The 23,445-nt window shown below is 40.9% G+C and overlaps 1 protein-coding gene across 3 annotated transcripts in view; it reads right to left on the bottom strand.

Annotated features, from left to right (window-relative positions):
- Positions 1-6,976, bottom strand: part of VWC2 (von Willebrand factor C domain containing 2) — a 63,388-nt gene extending 56,412 nt beyond the window's left edge. Inside the window, exons 1-2 of one of the 3 annotated variants that reach the window (XM_074893150.1) lie at positions 6,860-6,976; positions 2,612-3,393 (exon numbers count right to left, since the gene is read on the bottom strand). In XM_074893150.1, coding sequence (XP_074749251.1) covers positions 2,612-3,325 — 714 coding nt within the window. In that variant the 5' untranslated portion in view covers positions 3,326-3,393; positions 6,860-6,976. Of the gene's footprint in view, positions 1-2,611; positions 3,394-4,240; positions 4,283-4,558; positions 4,824-6,859 lie in introns of those variants that run through there. The other 2 variants (XM_074893129.1, XM_074893140.1) reach the window with 2 other exon arrangements.
- Positions 6,977-23,445: the final 16,469 nt, after the last annotated feature.

Raw genomic sequence — 23,445 nt, 5'->3', positions numbered from 1 at the left:
TCACCAACTAAGGCTTTTGCTCCCAGTTTCATTCGTATGGATGCTGTGATCCCTCTGCCACCCTGCCTCATGATACTCCCAGGAGAGGAGAGTGGTACTGATGGAAACAGCTTTAACCTCATCTTTCCCCCACACTCACGGTGTGCTTTGTGTCAACATCCATGTGTCCATTTTGAAAACAGAAAAAAGCATGCATACACACACATGAGCAAAGTCTGCAGGAAGGACTGTGAATTAAAGAAGAAATGCATCAAACCTCCCATTCCCTGGCACACTCAGCTTCCCAGCTAGCACTGGCTCTGGTCAGGGCAATTTTTTGCCATGCCAAGCCATATATGAATTTTATATAAGCAAACTCCCAAACTTGCATGCATATTTATACATCTATACATAAATGTTTGTGCAGATAACTTCACTTAAAGGTTAGAAGGTGTCCTCTTTTTTCCTTCAGTGATGTCTGGTACTCTTTGCCACAAATGCTAAGTGCAGACAGAGAAAAATCAGATCTCTATCCATTTATAACTCCTTCCCCGACCTTAATCAAGAGATAGTATATTAGTAACCTCTCTAAGACCATCAACTTTAAACTTGTAAAATGACCTTTGAAACTGCGTGCAATTACTTGCATTTACCACTGCTTCCAGTGAGCAGCAGCAATCTGACTACAGCTGTACCTTACCTCGCCAGACATCTCCACTGATTGCAGTGGCATGGGCAAACAGCTGCGTTTACAGTTTTGTGCTCACAGTACTGGAACAAACGTCAAAGCTCAACTGAAAACCAAGGTCCTCACATGTCAGAATAAACAGGCTGCAGTTCCACTGCCTAACTGGATCGGTAACTTCCCTTGTGCACCCCAAGCAGGCACCCCTTCTCACAGGCATCCCTTCTCACTCGTGTTTCCAAAGCTGGCTAACACAAAGCCGTAAGGGAACCTATGTTTCATTACAGGAAGGTATTAACACGAGGGCTATAGGTTGAATGGGGTTAAAAAGAAAGCTGAAAGCCAAAGTCTTCTCAGAACGTTTCTGTAAATGTCACCATTCAGCACTCCCCTTTTACCAAGGCTGCCAGACATGTTCAAATGTAACAGGGACCCCTAAGGTTTTATTCTCTCACTACACGCTTAACACTATAAGGTATTTTAGGCTTGCTTTACAGCCATTAACAGGACACCACTATATAAAAAGACAAAGAAATGCAACTCGTTAGAAAAGCTTGAATGAAGAGTGGGGAGAACCCTTTAAAACTGACCCACAGAGAACATGTGCAGAAGCATCACTGTTTTGGTCACCCCTCAGAACTAACTTTGCTGGAAAAGGAAGGATCTCACAATCCATCACTGAAAGGGTCACACCAACTAGCCACTGTTAAAAGTACCTTCTTCCTCTTAGAAAACTGCCACCCCACAGCTGAATATGAGCCTTGAGGGTGACATGGAAAAGGGAGGATGATTCAACGCTTTCTGCCATGCTTTGAAATCCACCAGTGCTCTACACATTACTGCCTAAAGAGAGCAAGGGGAAACAATGTGATTTATTCTGGAGAGAGTAATTCTGCTCCTTTATTTATTTATTTATTTAGTAAATTGGATAACATGGAAAGACATTATGAATCAAAGTTAAGTTTCCAAGAACATGCAAATACCACAGAGAACAGAGCTGGCAACTTATTCACAGCCTTCACAAATACATTTTCTTTTTCTCCACCCTGAGAGGGGCTCAACCTTCCAGAAGCCTGAACTGGATTTTGTGCTCGCTCTCAACATACTCAGCTCATAAATCTTGCATGTATTCAGAAATGGGTTTTGGACCAGCCCTGTATCTAACAGTCACCTGCAAGCAAATTCTTAGAGCCTGCTTGCAGATCTCAGCCACAAGAAAATACTAAAGGGAAAAAGGCAAAGTAAGCGACCAGGAAATTGGCTCCAACTCCAAAACTTTTCAGCACACTCTAATAAGTTGCATTTTCAATGATAATGACCTTGCACAATAACGCTAAAAAGGCCCTAGTCTAAAAGGATTTCCCTAAACATAAAGCTTTTCAAGTCCTTTGTTTAGGTGTCAATGTAATTCAGATTGTGAACTGTGCTCTTACTAAAAAGAAGGCCCAAAGTCATTCCCAGAAAACAAAAATTATGCAACCTTGGCAGCACAGTTTAAATGGTTAAAAAGTTAAAGACAAATGATTGTTATGAAAGAGGTATCATCACAGACTGATTACTAGGAATAGAAGTCAGTCCACAAAACCCTGCTCGATCCCTGCAAGGTAGAAGTTTCACAGTTAACAGTTAAATAAGAAAACAAATGTATTGCTGAAAAATTTCATAAAAGCCACATCACCACCGAGTAGCATCCCTTTAAGAAGCAATTTTTACTGCAAATACCAAAGGAATTAATAAAGATCAGCCCCTTCATTTAAAAATGTTACAGTATCATAGAGCAAGAAAGGTCATGTTTAAGGGGAATATTTTACATCATGGCAGAAGAAGTATTAACACAGAAATGAAAAGGGGAGGGGGGGACCCAGCGCTGAGAAGGCACTTGAGGAACGCAACGTCACTTTCAAGGAGAGAAGGACCCACAAAACGACCTTTGGCTTCAGCCCTTACCATGAACTCCTCTAGGGTCTGGTAGGTCTTCCCTCGAAACTCGCAGTAGTTCTTCCTCTCCTTGCACTGCGGGCAGCACTGCGTGGTGTCCACCTGGACGCAGCGAGGGTGGAGCCTGGGGCACTCGGGCTGTATGCACAGTGGGCCCTCCTCGGTGCAGAGGCAGGGGCAGGCCGAGGGGCCCGGTGCAAACTTCTCCCCGATGGCGTAGACGAAGCCGCTCTCGTCCACACAGCCTTTCCCACGGTAGTCCGGGTAGGCATATTCCTCTGGAGGCTCGGGAGTGACACTCGCAACAGCTTCTGGGAGAGACAAATCTTCAGCCACCTGAGGTTCCTCGGGAGCGGCATCCCTTTGCTCTTGCACTTGAATGCTCCCCGATTTACTGCTCGTGCCCTGGCTGCTCCAAGCCTGCTTTTGCTTAGTCCAAGACTCCTTGTTCGAGTAGTTCCTGTTCCCTTTGCTCTTCCAGTCCCTGCCACCCTCCTCCCTCCCGCTCCGGCTGATCTCATTCATTTTTCCCGGGCCTGTCTGGCTGTCCCTTGTAGATGTGTGATCTCTCTTTTCCTGGCTCGCCTTTATCTCCTGTTTGTCTTGAGCCTTGGCCAGTTTTTGTACAGGTATGGTGGAGCTACAGAGGGCAACCATGAGGCAGCAGGTTACGAGAAGAGAACTAGAGAGAGCTCCAATTGCCATTGCAGTAGAGCTGGGCATCACCTACTGCATCCCACAGGGGACACTGCATTCACATCGGAGGGAAGCACTTCACAGATCCACAGTCCCTAGGAAGAGAAGGATTAGCAACACTTCAGCTTCGGCACTTCTTCCCCCCCCTCCGCCCCCCACCTCCCGCCTCCACCGATGCAACATCTCTAACAATATGCAACCTGCCTCGGTAGTTTATGCAAAAGGCAAACAACAGCCTGCTGCTGCATCCCTCCTCCTCCTCCTCCCCCGCTCTGCCAAGTCTTATAAATAGCCGGGCTCTGGACACGGACCGGGCATCTTCGGCCCCCTGAGAGCATCACACAGAACCGCGGGGAGTTGGGGTTTGCAAAGGCGAGTGCATGCAAAAACCTGCACGTTTGGGGGTTATTTTTCCTGTCAAACGACAACACGTGAAGAGGACGGCTGCACGCTGAATTAAATGGAGCTCCCCAAAACACAGCAGAGTCCGGAATAGAAATCACCCAATGGAGTCCTTATTCGCTGACTGCACGCACGATGATTTCCATTAACCTCTTATTCAGTCAGAACTACGCTGGTTTTGTTTGGTTGGCTTATTGGTTGTTGGTTTTTGGTTTTTGGTTTTTTGGTTTTTTTTTTTTTTGTTGTTAAATACCTACCAGTGAGCACATTTCTGCTAAAGACAACTAAACCCAAGCACATTAAAGCGAGCAGAGCCAAACTACCTCTCTTCCGAACTACCTAAACGCGCACACGCCACCTCTTTCTCCCCGCGCTTTAAAGGCAAAGCAGAGCCGTTAAGAGTTTCCGCAGCAGAGGCTGGTTTAACCCACACCCTCCAGGAGTTCAGCAACACTCCCGGCTCCTCTCCTTAAACCACTGCGCGTTAAATCGGAAAAAAAAACAAACCAAACAAACCAAACCCCAAACCAAAATACGTACATTCCTCCGGCCGCGATAAGCAAAGGCGCTCCAGCCTCCCGGCACGGCCCCACCTCCGAGGTACCGCTCCTCGAAGCCATTTAAAAGCCACCCCTCTCTGCCCGCCCGCCCGCCTCCCCCGGCCCTCACCGGCAGCACCGGCACCGCGGGGCACAGCCGGAACCGGAGCCGCAGCCAGGCCGCCGCGCCCACCGCCCAAACTTTCCGGCGGGCCGGGCAGCGCCGCCCGAGCCCCCTCCCGGGGGGTGCAGCCCCTTCCCCAGCCCGGCAGTCCCCACGACCCCCCCCCCGCCCCGCCGTGGCCCGGCACCTCTCTACCTGCGCGGGTGCCGGGCTCAGCCCCGCCGGCGGCTCGGGGCGGCGACCCTCGCGCCCCGCCCGGCTCCCATGGCGGGGCCGCGGGCGGGCGGCCGGTGGCGGCTTGTTGCTGCCCGCCCGCCGCCTCCGCCGACCTGCCGAGCCTGCAGCGCGGCGCGGCGGCCAGCCGATCCGGCCCCGCCGCCCCAGGGGCGGGCTCCGCCGCGGGCCCCGTCTCTCTCACATGGCGGCCGTGCGCCCCCGTCCCCAGTGGGGGCAGGACGGGGCGCCCCCTCCCTCTCTCCCGCCGGCAGCGGGGCGCGGCGTGGGGAGGGGACGGGCCGCTCGCCGTGGGGCGGCAGCGCCTGCCCGCCCCTTCCCGCCGCGGTGTGTGGGGGGTGCAGACCCGCTCGTCCCGCAGGGCCCCGCGGCAGCGCCGGGGGAGGGCGGGGGCTGCCCCCGCAGCCGGCGGGAAAGCGGGGCGACGCGGGCGCGTTTGGGGTCAGCCCCGCACCCCGCCGGTGGAACTTTTCGCCGGCGGGAGGGCGCCGGCCAGAGGCGCGAGCGTGGCGCGGGGCCCGCGGCGGGGACGCGCAACCTTGCGCGGGGGCCCGGCGGGTCACGGTGGCGCAGGGCTGCGGGGCCCGGCTGCGGAGCCGCGCTATAGCCGAGCCGCGGCGGCCGCTAAGCAGCGTTGAAGAGGGGCAGCGCCGGCCGGCCGCGCTGCAGCGCCGGGTTACTCTGCTTTAACTCCCTCCTGCCGCCCTTCTCCAGCAGTGGAGCGGTGCAGGATTTACTAGTTGAAATAGTCAGGCTTTTGAATGGCGAACGGACACTTTTGCACTTAAATATAATTGCGTTTTTCTCCTCTGTACTTTTTGATATGGAAAAAGGGACAGAACGGTCTGTTATAAAGATGACTACTGAAACACAGACAGACTGTTGGGACAGAAACGCGAAAGAAAAGCTAGAGGTGCCTTTGTTCTGGAGCTGAGCAAGAGCTTGGAACCCAAAAGGTTATTTATTTATGTATTTATTTATTTTTAAGCCGCATTAGATGACATACCAATATAATCTTCTATGAGTTTTGCATTACAGATGTTCCAGAGCACTCCCAGCTGCACTAACCTGCTGCAGTAGCTCTGTAGCAGCCTGCTGTGCCCTACTGGTGGCTAGGGCTGAATCTCCCAAAGAACTTGGCTCTATAACTGAAATTTTTAGGCTAGGTAAAATTTTCAGATTTTGTTTCATTAAAATGGTAGTGCTGCAGTATCAGTACTCAGGAGACCAATGAAAATCTGCTGGATACTAATGTTTCACTGTTAAGTACCTTCATGAGCGCCTGTTATTTGTGAAAACCCAGACACTTAAACTCCTCCTCAGGAGGATGCAGGTGCTAAACTCTTTTGGCTGCTGGGTTCTCTCTATAAACATCTATGAGTCCTGTCTATTTTACAAAGTTATTTGTGTTGACACCATCTCATGTCTGTGTCAGGTATTCACCAGCTAAATACTGGTTTAATCTTCTGAAGCTTTAAAATACAAGACTGAAGTTCTGAAGGATACAAAGAAGTCAAATGTTTCCATGGGTTGCACTAATAAAATGAAATTCCAGATTGCTGTGGGGTTTCTAGGCAAAGTCTTAGAGAGTTAAGCCAGACCTTTCTCATTACCTGACTAATAATCCTTAAGAAGTATTTGCCTTCAAATTATTATCTCATTACCTCTGAATAAAGAATTGAATCTTTGCCTTTTCTAAAACCTGTAATTTTATGCCTTTTATAGCTTAAATCCTGCCATGGGGTGAGCAATGAGTACACCACATCGCTAATTCTAGAAGAACAACTTAAATAACCGTCCTTGCTGTGCGTTCACAAACCTATAAGCTTTGCTGTCAAGCAGCAGCTAGTCACAGCTAGAGCAAGGCAGAAGGAATTAGGGGACTGGGGAAGGCAATGCTATGTCTGTGAAAAGGAGCACAGGGAAGCCAATTTATGGTTCTGACATTTTCACATGTTCCCAGGTGGAACTTTGGTACAAAATCTGAGACATTCAGCATCCAGGGCTCTCTTTGTAGGAGCTCTGCCTCTCCCAGCCCTCGTTACATGGCACACAGATCAGCTGGGACTGAAGGTTCCAGATACTGCTGTGTTACAAGAAGGGCAAAGCCTCACAGCGCTTTCATAGCAACAAACTGCAGCTCATCCTAGCCTTCTTGGCAAAGTAAGAGGTAAATACCCTTGTTTCTTTTTCTAAAAGATTTCTCATTGGACTTCCGCCTCTTTATTCAGATTCATAGGTATATTAAGTGATGGATTGTACCTGACGTTAGGACCCTTGCAGAACTGACACTTGACTGCTTCATTAGTGTCATAGTATCAAATTGCAATATATTATAGTCCAAATGGTCAAACAGCAGACAGGTAAGGAACCTTTGGTGTTCTCTTCAGTGTGAATTCTGAACTAGAAGAGAGAAACATGAAAATCTGTTATTTGAAGGCTGCTTTGAACAATGTTTTTAATGTGAGTTTTATGCTTCTGGTATAACATATAAGGCCCTGGAGACTGAAGTCCTTCTGTTTATTCACAGGATAGTCATGGCAGAAAAACACAGGTCCAAGTTTCCCCACTCTGCTCTCCCCCTAGGCAACAGTAGCAAGGACAACTGTGTCTCTGGATGAGAATCAAATTCTGCATCCCATTCAAGACACTTTCCCTTCTGCTGGGTTTTATCTGCATGAAGAGAACTTCACATTAGCTAAATCAGAGCTGTCATGTGCATGAAACAGTCTACACTGTTTTTAGCTTAATTGTACTAGGAAGCGGTTGAATGGAAAACAAAAAGGAACTCAGTAGCTGAAATAAAAATGGTGCTGGTGAGGAATGCCTTAAGATAAACTGGTGTGATGAGCATCTCCATTAGACCAAGCTCAAGACAGGGGGAGTGGGCGTCTGTGCTGAAGGTAGCTGGCTATTAGTCGGAAAAACTTAATTAAACATCTACTCCATGACATTAGGGGGACGGAAATTTTGAAAAATATTTTTAAGAGTGGCCTTAGTGTGAATGAGAAGAACTCAAATATAGGATTATATCTTTTACCAAGCTAAAATTGCTTATCTGCCTGGTTAATAACAATATAAAAACAGAACCTCACAGCTATGCAGACGCTATCTGGACAGCTAAGAGCACTGAAGACAACCACTTTTAGCCTAATATATGGGTAAAGTGAGGCCCAGGATATGCACATACTCACCCCAGCATAGACACGCAGCCCGCACACGCCAGGGGATCACCTAACACATGCATCCCGTCACATGATCTCATGCAGGCAGCGTGCCATGTCTTTCCTAATTTATTAAAAAAGGCTCTCACAGTGTCCCCTCTCTTCAGTGAGAAGACAGGGAGAGAAAAGAAGAGAAAGCTCCATGAGAGCCTGGAGAGCTGAGCAGGGCGGGTGGGTGGAGAAGGAGCTCCAGTGTAATTGGAGAGCGGGGGGGGCGTTTAGAAACCCCCCCACAATAGTGAGATTGGCTTCAGTGTCAGGGTGTCTGCTGAGCCCTGGGAGAGGGTAGGGCATGGTCAGAGGGAACAGTGCAGCGGGAGGTGTGTGTCACCTGTGCCCAGCTCAGCTCAGCAGCTCTGAAACTCCTCCAGACATTGAGAGGGGAGAAAACGTCCCCAAAGCGTGACTCCTCTGGGGAAATGGATGGTTGTGTCTTTTTATTTTGCCTTGTTTCATTATACCTCCTGAAAGGAAGAGAGTTGTTATATGAAAGGTATTTTTTATTGTGGTGCTAAAGTGGCAGTTGCTCAGGCAGGTTCACATCACCACCTTCAAAAGGTAGCAATTTGTGCAATAGTATTAGTCCAGCCATATAAAATAAGGCCTTCAAATACCAGTCAGTCTGAAGACAGAAAGAGAGAGACAAAGCAAAGGTACATATTACCGTAACAAATCATGTGTATTTGAAAGACTCAATTATAAATAAGCAGTTTAAACAACCCTTTTTTTTTTTTTTGTAAAAAAAAAAAAAAAGCAAGCTTCCATAACTATTTTTAAACTAGGTTAGCTTTTATCTTTTCATTTTTATTTCTTCTATTTTCTTTATGCCGCTTGTCAGAGAATACTGAACATGTACTGTTCCAGTTCTTTTTTTTTCATTACTCTGACATCTCTTTCGATGACTGATAAGTACTTATTGAAGAAGTATTACACAAGCTATAGTTACAATTGTGTCTTCATTAATTGTTTTTAAATTATTCAGTTTTTCGTAGATAATGATATGTTACAACATCATTTTTTTATGCTTTGCATGCATGAAAACAAAAAAAACCCTCTCATTTGGAGTTTAGGGTCTTCAGTACAAGGGCTCTCTACACTTCTGTAAATCACAGTTTGCATGCTGGGAAATAAATAATGATTTCTTTATTTTAAATTTTGCTTATTACTTGTAATACAAAAAAATTTCTATGTAGACCAGTGGGAGACTTAAACTTTAGAATTCATAAGTTTATGAAACATCTTGTAAAGGAGATTTTTGCTGTTACTGGTTGATGTTCTAAGAACTCCCCCTTTAAATTGTGATTTCTCTCATTATTAAGGAAAATGTAAATATAACGGTGTGCTGATTTTGGCTGGGATAGAGTTAATTCCCTTCATAGTAGCTAGTATGGGGCTATGTTTTGGATTTGTGTTGGAAACTGTTGATAACACAGGGAGGTTCTGGTTATTGCTGAACAGAGCTTATACAGCATCAAGGCCTTTTCTGCTTCTCACCCCACCCCACCAGCGAGTAGGCTGGGGGTGCACAAGAAGTTGGGAGGCGACACAGCTGGGACAGCTGACCCCAACTGACCAAAGGGATATCCCAGACCATATGATGTCATGCTCAGCATATAGAGCTGGGGGAAGAAGAAGAAGGAAGGGGGGACATTTGGAGTGATGGCGTTTGTCTTCCCAAGTCACTGTTACACGTGACAGAGCCCTGCTGTCCTGGAGATGGCTGAGCACCTGCCTGCCCATGGGGAGTGGTGAATGAATTTCTTGCTTTGCTTTGCTTGAGCGCACAGCTTTTGCTTTACCTATGAAATTGTCTTTATCTCAACCCATGAGTTTTCTGACTTTTAGCTTCCAATTCTCTTCCCCATCCCACCAGGGGGTGGGGAGTGAGAGAGCAGCTGTGTGGTGCTTAATTGCTGGCTGGGGTTAAACCACAACAAACAGGAATAAGATACTTAATATTTTTTTTAGTTTAAAATATCCTAATTAAAAGTATTCATAACAAAGTTTGTTCCAAAATGGGGGAAGGATGACTGGTTTTGTTGAAAACAACTCAGAAAACCTCTCTTTCTGTGACGAGATCAATTTCTCTTCCCTGTAAGCCCTGAGGAGACTCTAATGCACATATTCCACCTCAGTAACAGTTCCCTTCTAGGTCCATGAAACAGAGAGGGAATTACAGTCTTTTTGTATACAAGATATTTACAAGTTCTACTGCTTTAAATCACTTTTCTATTCTTACACATCTGTTGCATCTCTAATGGAGGTTTTGCCAATATAAACTTCAGAAAAGTGTTATTACTGTCTTAACCACAATAGTTAAATAATATTAAAAACTGCATAGTGAAACCTTTGGAGAGTGAGGAGGATTCAGTTCAGGACCTGTATGTATGGGCTCGTTCTGAGGAAAAAATAATTGTCTTTTCATAGCGCAGTATTTTGTGCTTGTAATTACAGGACACGAGAGTGGTTATAAATGGATTTTGATGCATCCATTTTCACCACAATTTCAGTAGTCTGGGAAACTGGATGTTAATCATGGCTCACAGTGTTATTTGATACTTGTGCCTTTTTGCTCACAAAGAGGTAACAAAACGTTTTTGCATGTACATACACATGGGCATGCACAAAATAGCATGAAACATCTAAATACACAATCTTTCATATAAACAAGTCTTAATACTATACCTTGTTCCTCCCTTTTGCAAAGCCAAAGGATGCACTAGCAGCATTTTTAGTTTTTACTTTATCATTGTTTTGGAAAACTGAACAAAATATTTCCTAAGCTTGCGTTTAGCTCTCTTCAGATGGAAACTGAAATTCAGTTCAAAGAACAGATCAGTATTACTTTTCCCTTTCTTATTTATAATTACATTATTGTTTTATTTATAATATTTAAGCTTCTCTAGATATATTTGTTTTTACAGTAAATTTCTTCAATAAAGGTAAACATCTGCTATCGCAAGGTTTATGGAAAAAAAAAAAAATCTGTTCCTGTATTGTTTCACATGTTAAGTCAATAGATCTCATCCTTTCACTGCCCTTTAATAGTACTGGAGGAACCCCCCCATCAGACAACACCCAAACTTTGCTCTCTCTTCAGTTCTCACAGGATTTCTTGACTTTTATTGCATTAAACATTGAACTAAACCTAATGAATAAATGGAATTGAAGAAAAAAATTCTCATGTATCTTACAGGAAGATAGGGAAAAATAAAAGCTATTATCATCAAAACTGATTTAGCACTGTAACTCACACCAATAGTTACTTCCATTCTCTAACTTTCTTTAAAAATTCCATAACAGGAATTGTATTGTTTAGTATTTGGTTTTCTTTAAATTATTTGAAAACAACATATGTTGTTTTCTGAATGATATATGTATATGAAAATAAAGTTTTAAAAGACATTGTTCTTATTCAAATACTCTGTTAATATTATTGGTGTAAAAACATTTATTGTATGGTTGGTAATTGTAAACTCTTGTCTCCCACAAAGATAAGCCCTTAAAAATAATTTTTAAAATGTATTCTACAGTTTTTGCATCGTCAAACATGTAAAACGCTTTATATCACAACTGAACCTTTTTTTTTTTCATTTTTGTTGAAGAAAGTGATGAAATATATATTGAAATTAAGTTTGACAAGTCAAGAATTCAAAAGTTAAGGAATTCGCAGTATGCGTGCAAAAGCCTGCATTCTTCCCGTGGTTTATAGAATTAGAGTATAACCACCAGACATCTGATTCTGTGATATAACTGTTTGCAGACTCAGACAACCATCATGCCTCTTAGGGAATATTCTCCAAAACTTTACTGAGCATAAAGGCCTAGATATGAAGCCTTCAGTGATATTCTTTCCAGAAGACATCTTCAAACCTTTCCTATTCTTTGCTCTCATTTTCTCTCATTGTTACTCTCCAGTGTGTAACAACTGAAGCTTTTGCAATGACACATCACGCATAATGCATACACATCTTATCCTGCTGCCCCCATACTTTTTGAACCTGCTGGCTAAATTCAACTAAACTCAATGAAGGAATTGAATTCTTAAAGCTTCACAAAAAAAAAAAAAAAAAAAAAAAAAACCAAAAAAGTGGATTGATAGAGAAGAGCAACTTTGTACTGGTTGTCACTGAAGATGTGTTGTGACCTCATGCCTTATTACACACCAGTGACCCTTCATGACACAGTACCCATATAAATGCCCAGACTACTAGAGATGTAGAGCTTACACTTTCTTGGAGGCTGGAGTTAACTGATTTAAAGACACCAATCTATAAGGAAATTCTGCTAATTCTGGTGTTCAAATCCTTTTGCTTTCATGTCATTACCCTTCCCTACATTACTGTAGAAGTCCCTGTGTCCCTTAGCACGTGCCTCTGGTACAGTACCAGGTAAGCAATGGATTATTTTGTTGCTCTTTTTAAATTAAAGGCCCAGTGAGACCTTTAATTCATATACATTTGATAATGTCATCATTTTAAAAACTGGGCAAATTATGATTTGTAACATATTGAAAGTTTCATGAATTGCAGATTCCCAAGTGTTCTGTCTTTAGATCTAATTACTGGAGATGATTACATTCAGGACCTTCTGCAATCACAGAGGCTGGTGATACAGTTTTCTCTCTAATGAAAAAAGTTACATGGCTCAGAAATCATGATTTAGGCTATAAGCTGTCAGAGTAGAGCAAAAAAAAAAAAATCAGCGTAAACAACCTTTGGGCTAGAACTTGAGTTGGGAAACAGACAAACAGGAGAATTATTTGCCTGTGTTCACACACAGGACCTAGACACCCCAGATGCAACTGGGTCTCCTGTATGTAGGCACTGCACAAGTGCTGAATAAATTGACTGGTATCCCTAGAACCATACATCCTCCAGTAACCAGCAAAGAAGGGAAAGAAGAGCAGAAATGAGTCTCCTGAAGTCATACAACAGGTCAGTAACTGAGCTAAGAAGTTAATGTAAAGCTGCTGGTTCTCTCTCGTCTTCCCTTTTCCATGCACCATTCGTTAGTCCATGTTGACTTTATTCCCTAGTTAGGTATCGAATGCGTAGTTGAATAGGTGGTATACTACATTCCTTATACGTGTACAAAAATTTAGGCACTCATTTGCACAAAATACTAGGTGCCTTGTTTGATTGTTACAACCAGGCCTTGACATACTGGTGTCCTTAGGACCTCTGTAGCAAGCAGGGTGCTCAAGCACCCTGTACATTTTTTTAAGTACAATGTAATTTTTTAAGTACCTTTTTTACGTACTTAAGGTAATTTTTAAAGTTCTGTACAAGGTCTAGCATGAAAGAAATAGAGGTGTTCTGTAATTATGATAACGAATGCAAGTTGGTCATACTGGTTGAGTTTACTATTTGTTGGAGAAGGTAAAAGGGAACAATGACATGTCCCTGGCTACCTGCAGTACTACTCGAGAGTTATTACAGGCAAGGCCTGGTAATAATTGACTTTTTGGATTAGGTGCTTGCAAGATCAATGAAGAAAATGACAGCTTAGATGCTCACAAAAACTCCCCTGTGACACTAGTGACCAGTAAATCAGGGACCAAACAACATGCAGAGCTACAGTTTTCCTCCCTCCCCTGCTTAACATTTAACCCCATAGTCCTACCGTCCCTAGCCACTAGGCTACTGGCAACTAATTCTTCACTTAATGCAGTTCTGTTTTACACATATGAAACATTTTGTTGGAGAAGAGACCTGGACTCAGCCATCACCACTGTCAAGGCAGAACAACTCCAGCAGGAAAACGTAAGCAAACCTCATCTAACGTTGGTCTACAGCTTCGTTCAGAGCTTAGAAACAGATTGGATTTGAGTCATGTTTTCTTCTAATAGTTCTGTGAAATCTAACCCTAACCAGAAAATATTCCATAATCACGACCCAAATAAATTTTCATGTGAAGAGGGCCTTGTGCTCTAAGGTGTCAGTCCCTACTTCTGCAAAGCCTGTTCAACTTGTTTTTAGAACAGAGGTCATAGACCAAGAACTGCCAAAAACTCTGGCTAAAAAAAATTAGAAGTTGCATCTTGCTCTAGGGGTAAAATGTTTTTTGGAGACATATAAGGATATTAAACCAAATCAGCCATAAATTGGTTTGCCTGAACCAACCAACTTGGTAATCCTCACAGAGTGTTAAACTCTTGCCTTCAAAGGTTTTCAAAACATATCCTTCCTTCCCCCCATTATTAAAATTAATGCGGCTTTAACACGATTAGTGACTCCTAAAGCAGATTCAGTCTGCTGAACCAGTGTGGTAATTTTATAGAGAGCTATACCTCAGCTTCTGCCTAAGAACAGCAGCAGCAGTAGAGAAGAAGAAAAAGGAGATCAATGCATCTGGTACCATCAAGACTCAGGAAGCCTCTCCACAGTCCTAGTTAGCTTCGAAAGTAACTGCAATAACAAGGAACCTGTTTGTCAAAGGACCTCAGCCTACTGGGCACTGAACTGCTCTGAAAAATGTGGCAATTAGTATCACAGTGGAAACAAATGAATGTCCAGGACTTCTGAAAATTTAGCCCTTAGCATGCCCTAAAAACACTGCCCAGTTCTTTTACTTGGTTACTAACCACAGTTCAGCCCCCATCACTGTTTTCTCCAAAACAGCTATCAGCTAAGAAAGCAATCTATGTGTTGACATTAAAATGAGCTTTGTTTCGCTACCTTTTTGATTTCTGAAACTTATGTAATTACAATTATTTTTTTCTCATGACATCTTTTGTCTTCCTTTTATTACAAGGCTCCATGTAAATTTATTTTTCCTGGCAGATTCAAGAACAGGTGTTTATTTGCACATTTACAATTTTCATGGACTATTGGGATGAATTCTAGAACTTTTCTTCAAGAAATTATTTTTTGTTTTACACCAGTAACTTCTACATAAAGATCATTCAAAGAACTGGGAACCTAAGTTACTCCTTAGCACTAGAGCTATCATACCATTCACTCTTTTATGCACGATATTCTGTTGGGGTTTCATTTTCCTTCTGTATCTGTTGGAAATCAATCACTTCCAGTTGTGGGTTTGTTTGTGGTTTTGTTTGTTTGTTTGTTTGTTTGATTAAGGAGACTAACAATTGATATGAGTTGTAGCCACAATAATAGATGCCCTTGCCACTACTCCATCAAACACTGGCTGGATCCTTTGGAGACATCCTTACATAGCAGCCTTGCAACCACCCTAAGCAGTCACATTTCTCTCTGTAAATGAAATTTCTTTAAAAAGTCTCATTTTATCCTGGGGCTGAATTTCTGTTCCAGTAAATTCTGATCTACAGAGACAGCTACTGCCCATTGAAGTTGATCAGAGCTGCAGGTGACTGCTGCCTCTATAGCTCAGACCCCTAGGCTGGATTTCTCCCAAAGTACGAATACGTTATTAATACGAGCTAGTTATCTTTGGCTAAAAGCCTAGTGAAAAACACTTTTGTGCTTTTTACAGAAGTGAGATGGTTGATTATGGCACAAACTCCCAACTCTCTTTCTCAAAGATTTTTGCCTGGAGTTTATTTTAAAAAACTTTTTTTTTTTTTTTTTCCTAGTGAAGCCTTAAATAAGGAGTAAACATATAAGACCAGGCTCTCAGCACTTTTCTAATTTTTTAATTAAACAGAATTGAATGAGATAAAGGGAAAAAAAACCTCACTCCTTCCTTCTCCAATGCTTTTTTCTCAGTTGGGATTAATTTTTCTTTAGAAAAATAGAGGTTATAACTGCTTTTGGAAAAAGAAAATATCAAGCACACCTGAGATTTTAAACAAACAGTTCCAGCTGTTAAACAAATCCATGGTGAATTGTAGATGGAAGAAAGATCCCTGAAGCAGAAGCAAAAATCCAGTAGTAGTTCACTGGGTCTGTATCTAGGCTCTTGCTTTGGTACTAATGGGATTTCTTTGATAGGTTGACTCAGGCTTTTGATAGAAGCAAGATTTAATGAAAATATGTTTGCATCTTCCTTTGCTGCCTTAATTCATATGTTTGGTTTCCAGGTTTGGTGTTACACATTGCTTTTTAGAGTCTGCATTGCACAGATCACAAGTGTAACTTAATTTCTGTGCTCTTTTGCACTGCAGTGCTCAGATTACACAAGAAAAAGCTACTCTGTTCTGATGTGTACCTGACAGAGATAAATTTTCCAGGAAGTTGGGTTCAAATTAAAGAATAACATTTTGCCCTTATTCTTAACGACTCAAGATTGCCAAACATACCACAGGATAAAAGAAGCTGTGTGGATAGATATGTTACTCTTTTTACTTTCCAGTTGGCAGCTGGATGATCAAGGGCTCTTGAATTATTAGAAATGTTTTATTATTTGGTTGTTGAGTTATGGCAAATGGGTCCCACAATTCTTCTTCATTTTAAACAGAGGTTTCAGTAGGTGATTCAGGAAGAAACCTGCTTTAGATGATCCATTAAGTTCTTGTCTAGAGGAGAGAAATTTAGTGTTGTGCTGGTATGAGGAGCCCTCAGTCCCCAGGGTTAATTGATACAATTGCTGAAAAGGGCTGTCGAAGCCAAACAGTCAATTATATCAAGACTGTAGGAGCTTGATGACAAGCCTCAGGTCAAATCTCTCAGCACAGATATGTGCAATATTTTATCGGATGCATTGATGCTGCATCAGGGAGAGAAAGGAGGAGTAATACAGGCAAAGCTGGAGCGCCTTGTTTAACTTGCTGGGGCATCACAGCTTGGATTTTTCATAGTCAGAATAGAACTAGCATAAAGAAATAATGAATTATTTTAGCTCTAGTCATCTAAGAAGAATTTGAAAAATAGACCTGAAAATGTCATCCCAGAATTACATACTTTGAACATTAAAACAAACCAAAATAAAACCCCCCCAAAAAAACCCCCAACCAAAACAAAAAACCTCTTCCTTCCTCCAATCTTTTTCCTCCCCCACACAATAAAACCTCACTGGAATGAAAACATAGAAGATGTCTCAACTCTGCCTGTAGAATTGCTCTGGCAATGCAGCAAGCAGTCTGCCTGGGAGAAAGGCAAGGAGAAGCGAGAAGGTGGCAGAGGGCCAGCATCAGGTTTTGTGGGGAGGATTGGCCTGAAACTTCAGCATCATCACACTGTGTGTGCAAAAGCCTTTGATTTTTGACAGGTATGTAAATTCATAGAAAAGTATGGTTAGAAAGTTTATTGAACTAGCCCAGTCTTCTGGTTTACTGTCTCTATTTATGGTTTTGTTTGAGATCATCACACCATGAAAGGTAGAATATGAAAGGGTGTATTCAGGAAGGAGAATACATCTGAGAGAGACTTCTGCAGTGTTTCTGGATCACTGACGTATAATAAGTAAAGTGATTCCCCATTCTTTTTAAGAAGTAGAAAATTGGATTGTGATCAAATTAAATAATTCATATTAAGTTGTATTTGGTGGTAAAGGGCTGAATGACATCCCAGAATATCTAATTTTCATTCTCAAAAGCCACAGTTACTTCAGTAACACTCTCAGTGCTACATCTTCATATTGTCCAGCCCCGCATCTCTGATTTATAGACCTCAAAGTCTCTCTCCAGATTAAGGATTTTTTACATAAGGGTGGAGAAGGAAATACATGAATCAAAGATCATCCAATAGGACTGACTCACTAGCAACTTGTAAGGGCATTAAAGCATAAATATCAAGATTTCCTGCATCCTATGCAATTGCCCCAACCACCAAATAACCGTTATTCTACTGCCACCCAAATACCTCCTGATGAAAATACCAGTGAGGTAGCTACACTTCCATGGCTGCATTCAGTCTGACTCTATCAATCAGGACTGTTTGACAGAAACTTCTCACTAAAAGCCCTCCTTCCAGCAGAGTGCAGACCTCTTTGTAAGGTTTTCATTTGTGGGACAAAAGAATCACTTCTGTCTCTTTCTTTCCCTTCTAACTCAAGATAGACGTATTAGACCTTTTCTCCTCCACTATTCTTTGAGGGTCTGGGCTTAGTTACAATATTGGTTTAATTCAGCTGCTTCGACAGATTTCCTTTTGTGTGCATGTAAAGTAAAGTGAGAATAGAATGAATCTTCCCATTTTCCCCCTTTTATGCCATACACCCTTCTCCTCCACAGTATCTAAAATGTAGGTACACCCCAAGAGTGTATGTATGTGTCGATTCTTGTATGTTCTTGGTACTGACCATAACAGGATGGCCCAGCGTATTCTATTCCTTGATTTCTCTCACTGGAGAATAAAATATTTTAGTTTTGCAAAGGAAATAGAAACCCAGATATCTCTTTGAAACAAAGTACATCAGGAGCTCTTGGAGGAAACAAGGCCATAACAGAGAAACTAAATGAATTTTTCATATCTGTTCACTGTGGGAGAATCTTTCTTTACAGGGGTGCATCAAAGGTTGTATCTTAAACTCAAGTTTTCAGAAAGATGTTGATATAAAGTAGAACAACCATTTCTCAGGATTCAGGCAAGAGTTCTAGCCTAATACTGAACTATAACAGCAACATGCAATTTCTCACATCAGTCTTGATATCAGAAGAATATAATGTGAACTTCTTTAAGAGTTTCATGGGGTTCCAGAGATAGCACTTACCAGAAAAGCCTGACATAATGTAAAAATCTGTAGAAGAAAATCTGACATATCTACTGGCTAAAACAAAATTGAAGAATAAAAATAGTAGGCACATAAGCAAAATAATACACTATGGGAGAGTCAAGCAGGATATTTGTGCCTCACAGATCTATTGGAATTCTTTGAGGATACTGAGAAGGATGTAGATGAATGTTATCGAGGTGATAACATTACTCTGGAGGGGAGAAAACTTTTAAAAGTCTTTCCCAAAAGACTTTAACTAAGATGGGCAAAAGGGAAGTCATTCTCGTGAACTAATAATGGACTAAAGCATAGGAAAAAAAGGCTGGAATAAAGCGATAGTTTTCACAGTGGAAATAAGCATCTGTGCTGGGCCCTATGCAACCTACTGTATTCACAAATGATCTAGAAAAGGTATTGGATAGGAAGAAAGTAGTCTAAGGGGTAAAAACAGAAGCTGACTGAGAGACATTGCAGAGGATGTCTTATACCGAAAAAAATCAGCAATGGCAGATGAAATTCTACATTGTAAAGCAAAGCATGAGGAGAAAAAAAGGAATTCCAGCTAGTCCATACTGATGAACTGTAAAGTAGCTACTACCACTCAGAAGAGACATTTTGGAGTTATAATAGATAGCTCTAAGAAAAATATCAGCTTGATGCTAATCAAAAAGGGACTAGGATGTTAGGCATTATTTTGAAAAGTGTGGAGAACTGTCATACATGCAGTTTTGATTCCCATCATCTCCTAATGAATGCAGTTGGCTGCGGAAAGGAACAGAAAAATGTGACAAGCATGAACAAAGAACTCAATGAACAAGGAAAGACTGCATATACCAAGACTCCTCAGCCTTTAGAAGAGATGACTCTGTGAAAACATGATAGTCAGGACTGACATGAAGAATTTGAATGGAGAATGATGATTCACCCTTTTTCATAATATCAGAATTAGAAGAAAGCAAATGAAGACATATTTTGACCATACCTTCCATTTCGAACTGTGAAATTGATTGCCAAAATATCTTGTGGATGGAAATGGGTTCAGGAAACAAATTCTCTTAGGTATAGACATACAACTATACAGTGTGCTAGCTCTAGTCTCTTCTTGTCATTTACTACTGTCCCCTTTCAGAGGGAAGATACCCAACTTTGGAGTTGTAGTCTAGCACACAACAGCAGTTTTTGTGTCCTTTACTGCACTGTCAAGGAGTCGTGTATTTCCCATCTCCTCTGGGAGGCCAGTGAAGTGCTATTTCAGGAATTATTCTGCATTTCCTGAACTTCTTTCCTAACACTGCCTAGTTCCTCTGAAGTTAATCTTATGTTCAGAGTGGTAGGAGGCTTCCAGTTTCAATGCAACTTCTGGCACAATGCAGTACTTCACCTCCAATTTTCTACAAGATACTGTCTTGTCATATTTTGCATGTTTTATGATTTAAACATCAGAAATGTTTACAGTGTTGAGCCAGATATTAATGTTTATTATTGCATTTTTTCTAATGATTTTTGAAAGTTAGTTTAGTGCTTATGACCAATTTTGGTTTATTTAAATTTGGAAACAGATTATGATTGCCAAGAAGAAGAAGGATATGCCTTTTAGGACTGTTTTTCCTAAATATGGGAAAGAAAAAAAGAACAAGGTGGAATGGAGCAAAAGGATAGGGATAAAACATGAAAGAACTGGGAGACTTTGACCATACAGAATCATTACTTATTAAATTCCATACCTAAATGCAATCAATATCTATTACATGTGTTACATAAGGTATAAGTTACCACCCAACCTGAACGGTGGTAAAGACTGCATAATGCTGAAAACTGTTCCATATACCGTAAGTATAGAAAATTCAATAATAGAAGAACTCATTTATCTCCACTGGTAAGCATTTGGATACATTTCACAAGAAGTAGTGAAGCAGAGACTAAATTTTTAGACATTATAATGGATTTGCATATTATGTTAAACTATTTCTTGAAACTATAAGAATTTACAAAGGGAAAATTTAATCCCAGGCAACACAGAACCTGGTAAATGTGTATCTGACAATGATTCACTCTGTCACAGTAGTTAAAAAGCTAAAACATCCACTACATAACGTTTAGGTTCAAAACCAGGAATTATCTAAAAAGCTATGAAAAGTACTGAAAGAAGCATTGGAAAGGGTAAAAGGCTTTCAGATATCAGGAAGACTGTTTAGAGACCTGTTGGTGGCCCAGACTAAACCAAGATTGCCTATCAAGAAGAAATTACTTGAACAACAAGAAAAAGATGGCATAGTTTTAATAGCAAAGTAGAGGAGGTTAACAGAATTAGTAGACTACTTCGAAGTTGGAAATTGTGTTCAAATGAAGGAAATATGAAACTGGTGGTAGAAATGTAGAACTTCAGAAAAATATAAAATATGTTGTATACAAGTATACAATACAGAATGTATTATAGGGATATAGTAATAAAATATTAACACAGAGATGTTATACTATATAAAAATACAGAATCAGCAAGTTAGATGTAAACCCAGAACATGACAGACCAAAAAAAGGATTTTTGAGGAACACTTAATAAAACAATTAAAATCTGTTAAGAAAATTTTTCAAAACTTTAGAAAAGACAAAACTAGTAAAATGCCAAATAGAAAATGAGATACAACAGAAGTAGGCAGGGGGCATAAGACTATAGGGGAAAAAAAATCAAAGTAATCTTATTTTATTGCCACGAAACAGACAACCTTAGGTAGATTTCTGTGCCAGTCTTTCTTTACAGGATGCTAATTGATGAAACTATGGCCAAAACTGAAATATCAACAAAAGAGCATTTACAACAAATAAATAAAAGTCTTAGTAAACCATCAGAACAGAGTTCTAAGATTTCTAATGGAATTCCAAGAATTCTAAGGGAACTTAAATATGAAATTGGCAACAGTTAAGTACTGTGAGCAGTATAACACTTATATTGGCCTTGTTGGCAGAGAAATAGAAGATATTTTTATTATGCCAGTTACATATTTTTTTAAAAGGCATCCAAAAGTACTTATTGGTCAGCAATTTTGATTCGTCTGACATGCAAATTATGTGAGGCTGTAATACATACATGAATGTATAAACAGATGGCAAAGGTGTTATAATGAGGAATAAATCATGCCTCACATATTTCTTAAAATTCTCTGAAAAAAGATCCATGGAAATATGGCAAAGAATTAGTGAAGTGGACTAAATTGAAATTTTCTGTAAAACTTTAGACAAAGTCTTTCACCAAAAGGTGCTGAAAGATTAAACTAGTGTGGTACAGGAGAAAGATCTGCTCAGGTACAGATAACTAGCTAAAAGGTGGGGAAAAACACAGAGAGGAGTGGCAGCATTCCCCAGGGCCAACTCTTTTTTTTTCCACCATAATAAGAGAGATCTGGAGAAGGGGTGAAAAAAAGGAGTGACAAAGTTTCATGTAATATGACAATCAACATTAAAACAAAAGGCAAAGACTGATGAACTCAACATCAGGTATATTATCACTTAGGAAAGACTCCTGAGGCACTGTTGGTGGGTATTTGAAATCTACTGTACAAAACTCACTGGCAGTCAAAAAGAAAAACATAAATATTAGGAACTATAAAGAAACAGAAAACAAATAGGAGACCATCATTATGACACTGCAGAAATTCATATCCCAAATGTTATGTATGGTACCAAAGGTACCTATGAGGATAAACAGAAGAGCAAAATTATATTTAGAGGTATCAAATGATTTATATTTCAGAGAAAATAAATATCAAAGACCACAACAGTTCAACAAAGAAATTACTTTTGGGCACAGGGAGCAAGGGGAAACAGAAATCTGTTGGATAACTATGAGGCTATATGAGGAAGGAGTTAAGGGAACAGTTTTTCAGCATTTGTCATGCTATAGGAAGTAGGGGTACCCAATGATAAGTAACAAGTGTAAAGCAGACCAAAGCCAGTGATTTTTAATATAATACATACTTAAATGGTGGGATTTCTTTTGACAGAATAATGTCTATAAAGAGCAGTGAAAAAATTATGAAAGTAATGTCAAAGATTATTAAATAGGATGGTCCAGATGCAACCTCTGGTTCAGGATGTCTCTAAACTGCAGACTGCCAAGAGCAAGAGTCAACACCATGAAAACTTTATTCCATTTTTGGCCTGTTTCTACTTTTATTCCCTAGCCATCTGCTATGGGCTACTGTAAGAGACAGAAAATATTAGAAATGGACCTCTGGCAGTTTTGTTATGTAAACCTGCCTTGTGTTTTTTGGGATTACATGTAGCCTTTCATTTGCTGTACGTGTTTATTTTTTAATTTTATTTGTTAACATCTTTTCTGTAATTTTCACAGATTCACTGCAACTGTCTGCCAGTTTAATTTAAAAAACAAACAAACAAACAAACAAACAACAACCAGCCTCTACTTATTATTTCCTTCTCACAACTTTGTAATTTTGGATTTTACTCAGGTTTTTATTACAGAATGATAGCTCTAGACCATTGTTCTCTAAAAGGACACAAGCAACTTATATTAAACAGTTTTAATTCCCTCTAACTATTCCCCATTGTCCAACATGTTTTCTGGGATCCTAGAAAATACCATTTCTTTCCTTATTGATTTTTTCTTTACTATAAAACAAAACATTGATTTTCTTCCTTCTGTCTTGTGTTTCTAAGGGTACTTAAATTAACATGGTTCATTTGTATGCCACCTTACCAGGACTAATACATCCTTCTTGTCAGACCAGCATCACTGATAATAGAATGTAGGACCCTCCACTTAATCAGCAACCTGATAAATGGTGTGCCAGTTGACAAGAGCAATGGTTGGATTCAGTCTTTCTCTATGCCCTTGGGCAAGTCTCTTAATCTAGCCAACCCTTCAATTCTCCGTGCACAGAATAACGAAACTGTTTATCTATCCCATACATGTTTGAGGATGATAAAGACCCGTTAGTGAATGTTACATGTGCTCAAATACCTCTTGCAGAGGCACAACACATGATCCCATTATTTGGATTCAGAAGAATGGATGTATCACAGTTTTAC

This window comes from Strix uralensis, chromosome 1 (assembly GCF_047716275.1).
Source record: "Strix uralensis isolate ZFMK-TIS-50842 chromosome 1, bStrUra1, whole genome shotgun sequence".
NCBI lineage: Eukaryota > Metazoa > Chordata > Aves > Strigiformes > Strigidae > Strix > Strix uralensis.
The sequence above is the reverse complement of the archived record's forward strand: the minus strand, read 5'-3'. Positions and strand labels throughout refer to the sequence as shown.